Source organism: Dermacentor andersoni, chromosome 5 (assembly GCF_023375885.2).
Source record: "Dermacentor andersoni chromosome 5, qqDerAnde1_hic_scaffold, whole genome shotgun sequence".
Taxonomy (NCBI): domain Eukaryota; kingdom Metazoa; phylum Arthropoda; class Arachnida; order Ixodida; family Ixodidae; genus Dermacentor; species Dermacentor andersoni.
Window position 1 is genome coordinate 55,480,214 of NC_092818.1, and position 8,979 is coordinate 55,489,192.

Here is an 8,979-nt window from a genome sequence, read left to right on the forward strand (position 1 = left end):
TCGGAAGTTATTGTGTATTCTTTTGAGTGTTTCACATATTTCTTGCACACTACCAAGTAGTAGACCAGGTGGAAATATTCCGCATTTGTTTGATGCTCTACAGCCCCCCTTTTACAAGCACGATGCCGTAGCACTCTGCACGTGGAAAGGATATTGGAATTCGAACAATCGTTTATTACTGCGCGAGCTGCCTTGGGCTGCAACGGTGTGGGCGCTGCCTACGCCAACTTTTGATGAATATATCCTAGACAATGCTCATGCGGGAATCAAGACAAACATGGTCGCGCTAAATTTTTTTCCGAAGAATTCGCGATATCTAGCAATGTGTCCCATACGTCCAGTTGATAGTCCTCTTCTTGACTGCTTCTTGATTGAAGAGAGGGCTGGAGGACAAACATCGAATGATTCCTTCAAAGTGTGGTACACGAGAACGTTGTCTTGCAATAGTAGACGACTTTGTCGCAAAAGAGGAAGAGAACTGCCGTGTTTACTTTTACCACCAGAACGCGCTCTTGTGCGATCTACTACTGAATGCAATCTTTTTTTCCTTAAGGAACATTCCAGATTCCTGCGGCAAAGCGTGCTCAGAAATAGCGTAATATACATAGGCTGTGCAAGGCAGGATATAATAGCGCCTTGTGAAAAAGGAATCACTGGATTGATCATAGAGGTACTTGACTTTTACAACGTAACCTTAAAGTGGTTCAATAGAAGTTCCGTTACCTCACTTGGGAACATGCTTGTTTTAGGTAATCTTGATATCATGGGAACCGGGATCATTCTTACCTATAGCGTGGGAAACTACTTTGATGTTTATCAAACCATTGAGCAAACGTATGATGTATTCTACGTTAAAGATGAGAACGTTGTCTTGACGTCTTTCGCTAAAATTCTCCTGGATGCAAAGGGTGGATTGTGCCTCGTTCTAGCTGCCTTGATGTGCAGTTCCTTAGTACTGACCATTGCTGACATCAGAGAAAGAAATGTATTTCAGTTTAGCCGTGCTGTGGACTCCGTGATGCTTCTTCTGGCTTCTTTTTACGGAACGTCGTTGCCTATTCCATGCAGAAGAGGTTCAGTCTTGGCACGAACAATTGTGTACAGCGTCTGGTTTCTCGCCATTTTTCCGTTGTCACAGTATTTGCGCGGTGAACTCGTTTCTCGTCTCAGTGCACGTTCACCTGTGGATGTTTTGGACACACTCGATGAACTTGACGATGCGCTTAGCCGGAAAGCTATCATTCCTTGCTTACGCGTTGGAACTATGACGCATCACGCCGCTGTACAAAACGAAAGCTACACAAACGCCAACGCCAAGCTTAGCTTAGCGTTCTATTCTGCGAAGCAGAGAGACTCTTTCCAGGCGAAAGACGCTGTGGGCTGCCTTTCATGTGCGCGACAAAAAGACCACGTCTGTTTCATGGATAGGTTGTCGAAGTGTTGGCAAAAAAAGAGTCGTGGATTTGTGGAATCTAAAGATACGCTGAATCCAACACTGGGTACGATGCTTGTTCGAAAAAATTTCTGTTCTAGAGAAGCCTTTCACAAATTGGTACGCCGAGTTCACGAAGCCGGATTGTTCGAGAAATCAGAAACGTGCCCTTCCGAGAGCGGGGAGAGACCAGCTACCATGCAGCAATACGACCAGACAGCTGAACTTAAAGGTTTCCTAGTGCTTTTCTTAGTGGCGCTAGCCGTGTCCTGCTTTGTTTTATTGCTTGAATTAGGAATTTCGAGGCTGTAGTTCCGATGTGAAAGTCTTTATTTCGAATTGATGGTGTACATTATCGGTGTGCATTTTACAGGAGTAGTTATTTTTCTGAAAAAGACATTTATGGCCTAATGGAATGGCATAAATGGAATGTCCATTTATGGCGCGTTTGTAATTAAATAAACTATATATTAGGCAAATAAAATTATACAATCTTAAGGGACGCCTTACTGGGGGAGGCCAGCTAATATTCCGACCACCTGGGTTTCTTTGACGCGCACCCAATGCACGGCACATGAATGGTATTACGTTTCGCCCCGCAATTTATTATATTTTCCCCCTCTTTCGACGTTGTAACAAAAAGTCACGTTTCGGCGAGGCATCTGCTGTACTAAACTCACATTTGGCGGAAGTGGGGAACGTGACAGGTGGGCCTTATGCGCGCTGTGTAAAATATGTTTCTTAATTACGGCCTTTACAGATAATTAAAACATACTCCTCTCATTAAAACCCTCACCGACATTGTTAAACGCATAAGTGGTTCAGGCTCTATTCTTGGTAGGCCTGTCACAACATTGAGCGGCAATTTGGTGGAAATGGGGCTGTGTTTTGATCAAACTTTTGTACTGTTTTGTTTAGTCACGGATATAAGAAAATGTCTAAATATTCGCAATCGAAAGAAACGCGTGTGCTGTGAAATAACTTTTATTTATCGAAAATTTCCTGTAACTTTAATTGATTATTTTAGAGTTTCAGTATTTTTACTCGTATAACAACACTAAGAAAGTCAATAGTGGCTTTCTTATGTTTCACCACGCATCCATATTCTAAGCATCGCACACACTCTAGGTGAAAAACTTCGCCGCAAACGTCACAGGCAATCAGACCTATGTCCCTGCCTTATCAGAGATAACAGGGGACGTAATGCTCAGCTGTAATCGATATTCCCCCTACGACAACTTCAGCGGAGTTTTGGTATAATTAGGTGTCCGGGAGTTCTAACAGCTGTGCGTGAATTTCAGATGCCTTAGGATGCAATTTCTTAGTGGACAAAAATTACGTGGCGCTCATTGCGAAGAAGAGATTGGGGCAGAGAAGGGCTCAGCTCACTGTGGTTTATTTCAAAATTTCTAATGAGACATCTGTCACTGTTATGTTGTTATGGGACTTTAAAAAATTGTTATCTTAACAGGGCAGGATTTTGCGAAAGGTGCTTTGAGAATAATAACTACTATCATTTAAAATTTATCTTTCTATCGCGAATGCACATGTGGAAACATGTTTCGTTGATTCACATGCATTTTTATTATGTATTTCATGTTACGTCACATTTATGTATGTATAAAACCGTCGCACTGCCTACCATTAAAACCTGTTAAATATTTGCCCTTGTGTCTGTCATTCATCAGTACTCGTTTCAAGTGGTGCGCAAGTAATATTCAATATGAACTGTAACCTACTAGCCCACACCAATACCCGCCTATGTACGTAGGGCTGATTTGATTATTTTGCGTGGTCGATCGCAAAACTCTTGCGTTTGCGATCTTCCTCGAGGGTGTAGCCATGATTTAAGGCTGAAGCCTCAACAGCTTGTGGAGATGGAAGATTTCCTTAGTATTGAAGTGCAGAAGAGCACAAGAAGACACAGAAGCCTTAACTGAACATTCTTAAAGGACACAAAGAATGTGAAATGTATACATATACTTTACGTATTCATCGCTCAACATCAAGAAGGGGGGGCAAGAATGTGTAATATATATATATATATATATATATATATATATATATATATATATATATATATATATATATATATATATATATATGTGTGTATATATAAATACCATCAGCCTGGTTACGCCCACTGCAGGGCCAATGCCTCATAATTCTCCAACTACGCCGGTCAGGTACTGATTGAGGCCATGTTGTGGCCCTGCAAACTTCTTAATCTCATCCGCCAACATAACTTGCTGCCGCCCCCTGCTAGGCTTCCCTTCCTTTGGGATCCAGTCTGTAATCCTTAATCACCATCGGTTATCTTCCCTCCTCTTTACATGTCCTGCCAATGTCCATTTCTTTTTCTTGATTTCAACTAAGATGTCATGAGCTCGCGTTTTTTCCCTCATCCAATCTGCTCTTTTCTGATCCCTTAACGTTACACCCATCATTCTTTCCATAGCGCGTTGCATCGTCCTAAATTTAAGTTGAACCCTTTTCGTAAGCCTCCAGATTTGTGTGCCGTACGTGTGTACTATACTATGACCCGTACGGGAGTGGGTATATATATATATATATATATTTGTCACGTAGTGGTGACGGCAGTCGCAGGGACAATGAGGACGGACAAAAGTTCGTCGAAAGAAGACTGTTTATTGGGCTGACTTGCGCCCACAATGCCCTGAGTTACCCGGCGGCGGCGAGGCGACCAGCGTGCTCGGCGGTGGTCGAACAGAATGCCCGCCGCTGTCGTCTGCGCTCAATTTAAAGCGCGTCTTGGCGCGTCTCATCTGGGCGCGCCTAGCGTTGCATGGCGGCAGCGCGTCTTGCGTTGCGTCGCGTGGCGGCAGACTTGAAGAGTGAGCGAGCACTGCATAGATTCGCGGCATTACTCCCCCCTCAAAGAGGCATCGACCCGATGCATAAATAGAAATAATGCCACTAGCAACAAATAAAACGAACCATGCGAAAATAAACACAGAGTGTAAAAACGCAGCGTCCTTTAGCGCGTGTAATAGAGCTTCAGGCGGACGACATGAACAACTTCTGGTCGTACGCGGCGTCGCTGGGATGCAGTCATGGCGTCAGGGATGACTTCATAATCCAGTTCACCTAGCCGACGAAGAACCTTGTATGGGCCGAAATAGCGGCTCAAAAGCTTTTCACTCAATCCACGGCGCCGAATGGGCGTCCAAACCCAGACTTGGTCTCCTGGCTTGTATTCGGCGTTTCGTCTTCGTAGGTTGTAGCGTCTGGTGTCGGTTCGTTGCTGGTCTTTGATTCGTAATCGGGCAAGCCTTCGAGCTTCTTCTGCGCGTTGAAGGTAGGCGGCGACATCGACGTTCTCTTCCTCTGTAACATTGGGCAGCATGGCGTCTAGCGTGGTCGTGGCCTCCCTTCCGTGGACGAGCCTAAAAGGCGTCATCTGGGTGGTCTCCTGCACTGCGGTGTTGTAGGCGAAGACGACGAATGGCAGGATGACGTCCCAGGTCTTGTGTTCGGCATCGATATACATGGCGAGCATATCGGCGATGGTTTTGTTCAGGCGCTCGGTCAGTCCGTTGGTCTGCGGATGGTATGCAGTTGTCCTCCGGTGGGTGGTTTGGCTGTAACGCCGGACGGCTTGCGTTAGTTCCGCCGTGAATGCTGTTCCTCTGTCCGTGATGAGTACACCGGGGGCGCCGTGTCGCAGAAGAATGCATTCCACGAAAAATTTGGCGACTTCTGCTGCTGTTCCGTTCGGTAGGGCTTTTGCCTCGGCGTAGCGGGTCAGGTAGTCGGTGGCTACGATGATCCACTTATTTCCAGACGTTGACTTTGGGAAAGGGCCAAGCAAGTCTATGCCGATCTGCTGAAAGGGTCTTGCGGGGGGTTCAATGGGGTTCAGGAATCCTGCTGGTCGGGTGGGAGGTGTCTTTCGTCGCTGACAATCTCGGCAGGTTTTCACATAATGTGCGACATCGGCAGAAAGGCGGGGCCAGTAATACTTTTCTTTAATGGGGCGGAGAGTGCGAGTAAACCCGAGATGTCCCGCTGTCGGCTCGTCGTGGGAAGCCTGTAGAACTACTTCGCGGAGACAAGCAGGTACAACAAGGAGGTAGGCTGTTTTGTTCGCCGCGAAGTTCTTCTTCATGAGCACATCATTCTGTACACAGAAGGAAGAAAGTCCTCGCTTGAATGAGGCAGGGGGCGAAGAAACGTTGCCTTCCAAGTACTCTATGAGGCATTTTAGGTCAGGGTCCGAGCGTTGCTGCTGGGCAAAAGAGCTGGAGCTAATGAGTCCCAGGAAGGCGTCCTCATCGTCGTCTGGTGGCGGCGCATCTACAGGGGCTCGTGAGAGGCAATCGGCGTCAGAGTGTTTGAGTCCGGACTTGTAAACCACGGTGGCGTCAAACTCCTGGAGGCGAAGACTCCATCGAGCGAGGCGGCCACAGGGGTCCTTCAAATTGGCAAGCCAGCACAGCGCGTGGTGATCGCTGAACACCTTGAACGGTCGTCCGTACAGGTAGAGGCGGAATTTCGACGTAGCCCAGATGATGGCAAGGCACTCCCTCTCAGTCGTGGAATAGTTAGCCTCGGCCTTGGAAAGGGAGCGGCTGGCGTATGCGATGACGTTCTGCAGCCCATCGCTTTTTTGAACGAGGACGGTGCCTAGGCCCACACTGCTTGCGTCGGTATGCACCTCAGTATCGGCGTTTTCATCAAAATGCGCGAGGATCAGTGAAGACTGTAAACGGCGCTAAAGTTCTTTGAAGGCTTCTGCTTGCGGCGCTTCCCATTTAAATGGCACGTTTGCCATTGTTAGTTGGGTCAGGGGCTCGGCGATGCGCGATAAGGTTTTCACAAATCGTCGGTAATATGCGCACAGTCCGAGTAATCTGCGCACAGCTTTCTTATCGGCCGGCGGTGGGAACTGTTCAATAGCGGCTGTTTTCTGCGGGTCTGGGCATACTCCCTCCCTGCTAACGATGTGACCTAGAAACAGCAGCTCTGCATAAGCAAAGTGGCACTTCTCGGCTTTCAAGGTTAGGCCAGACTTGATGGCATCGAGCACTGTCCGAAGTCTTTTGAGGTGTTTTTGAAAGTTCGAGGCGAAGACAACGACGTCATCTAAATATACCAGACAAATTTGCCACTTTAGGCCTGCGAGCACTGTATCCATCACCCGCTGAAACGTCGCTGGTGCGGAACAGAGACCAAATGATTGATGAATATTGTTTCTTGGCGCAAGGGCCAGAAATGGCCAAAGAGCGCCATGACATTTGGTGAAGAATGGCAATGAGTATCGATGAATATGGCGGTTATCGAGTGGCTGTATATTGGCCTAAAATATTCGCTGTAAATGCTGTAAAATATGTATCAATTAAAATAATGTCAATGAGAAGTGAGTCCTACGGTTGTAAAAGTACGTTGAGAACGATAAGATACTAAAAGATGTTAATTTATAGCAGCACCAGTGCCTCTGCAGAGCCCTTCAGTGCAAGGGCTGCGAGGCATGTGCTCTGTAAGTGATTTCATTGCAGCTACAGCCTCTAAGCAGAGGCTGTGCTACAAATAGCCTGGCCAAATGATTTCTATGGTATTAGTTTCTTCTAAGAACTTGAGTACTGATTTAAAATTAATTAGAGGGTCGTTGCCTAAAAAGAAGACTGGGTGCAGAGGTATATTATGACGGTATAAGGAAGGGAAGAACTTTTTTCTCTCCTCTTCTAATAATGGGCACTGAACGAGAACATGAAGGACTGTAAACTACTTCCACACCTAGGGCATGTCGGAGGGTTAGTTCCAGTTAGAATGTATGAGCGAGTGCTATAGGTATGCCCAATTCTTAACCTACAGAGCAGTACTTCCTTATGTCTCGTTGTTTTCTCAGAGATCCAGTTTCCTATTTTCGGTTTGATTAGGTGCAGTTTGTTGGATACCTGAGTGTCCCATTGCCGTTGCCAATATTTCCGTAGTTTATGCTGTAAAAATGGTTTAAGGTCTGTGTAGGGTACAGGTATATTAATGTTTGCATCACAAAAAGGTACGGATGTAGCCCTTTCGTCAGCAGCTACGTTGCCCTCTAGGCCTCTATGGCCAGGCACCCAACAAAGAACAATCATTTGGTTAGACAGGTACGCTGAACATAGAAGGTTATAGACTTCATTAAGGATGGAGTTTTTGTGTTTTCGTATACTTGATATGCAGCTAACAACGCTTAATGAGTCTGTGAATATGACAGCCTTTGTTATACCTGTTTGTTTGATATGTTTCACAGCAGAGAGGATCGCGTATGCCTCCGCTGTGAAAATGCTGGTGTTTGGATTTAATGCACCGAACGTTGAAAACGAAGGTCCCAGCGCTGCATAAGCTACACCATAAGTAGACTTTGAAGCGTCTGTATAAAACTCTGCGCAGGAGTACTTCGCCTGGAGTTCGAGGAAGTGTGAATGTATATGCACCTCAGGCGCATGTTTTGTTATTGCGACGAAAGACATATCGCACTGGATAGACTGCCATTCCCAAGGTGGTGCAAGGTTAGTGGGAGTCATTAGGACTGTTTCTTGATGTTGAACACCGGTTTCATTAGCCAGTTGTTCTAAGCGCACAGATAGAGGAGCTCGAACAGACGGGCGGTTACGGTAAAGTCTTGCAGAAGATAAGTCAAGTACAGTTGAATAACACAGATGTTCGTCATTCGATTTACATTTTAAAAAGTAGCAAAAGCTTAGGTATGTTCTGCGTAGGTGTAGGGACCATTCGTTCGCTTCGACATACAGACTTTCCACAGGGCTTGTCCTAAATGCGCCTGTTGCCAGCCGTATACCTAGATTGTGGACCGGGTCGAGAATTTTGAGAGCACTGTCCGATGCGGATTGGTACACCACGGCTCCGTAGTCGAGGCGTGATCGTACAAGGCTTTTATACAGGCTAAGCAAACACCTCCTGTCACTTCCCCAGCTTGTTCGAGAAAGCAGCTTCAGCAGGTTCATAGTCTTTAGGCACTTGGCTTTAAGATATCTTAAGTGGGGAATGAAATTAAGTTTTGTGTCCAAAATAATACCTAAAAATTTATGTTCAAGACTGACCGATAGTCGTTCTCCGTTAAGGTCAATGGCGGGTTCCGGTGAAATGCCTCTCTTGTTTGAGAAGAGAACACATGTGCTTTTTTGAGGGTTAAATTTAAAACCATTTTCTTCTGACCACTTGGAGAGTTTGTTTAGGCCAAGCTGTAACTGTCTCTCGCAGATGCTAAGATTGCATGATTTAAAAGCTATCTGTACATCGTCTACATAAACCGAGTAAAAGAGTGTGCGTGGTATGATGGTATGTAAGGAGTTCATTTTCACAATAAAGAGTGTACAGCTCAGCACTCCACCCTGCGGTACACCTGTCTCCTGTACGAATTATCGTGACTGCACATTGCCAACTCTAACACGAAACGTTCTGTCAGACAGGTAGCTTTGAATAATGGTCAGCAGGTTGCCACGTATACCCATTCCAGAAAGATCCCGAAGAATCCCAAAGCGCCACGTAGTGTCATACGCCTTTTCCATATCAAGGAATAC

General features: G+C 45.9%; 1 protein-coding gene across 1 annotated transcript; it reads right to left on the minus strand.

Annotated features, from left to right (window-relative positions):
* Positions 1-4,430: 4,430 nt before the first annotated feature.
* On the minus strand, positions 4,431-4,943 carry LOC140218544 (uncharacterized). The gene has a single exon (XM_072288321.1). It carries the CDS (start codon positions 4,941-4,943, stop codon positions 4,431-4,433), a length of 513 nt encoding a protein of 170 aa, XP_072144422.1.
* Between the last annotated feature and the right edge of the window lie 4,036 nt (positions 4,944-8,979).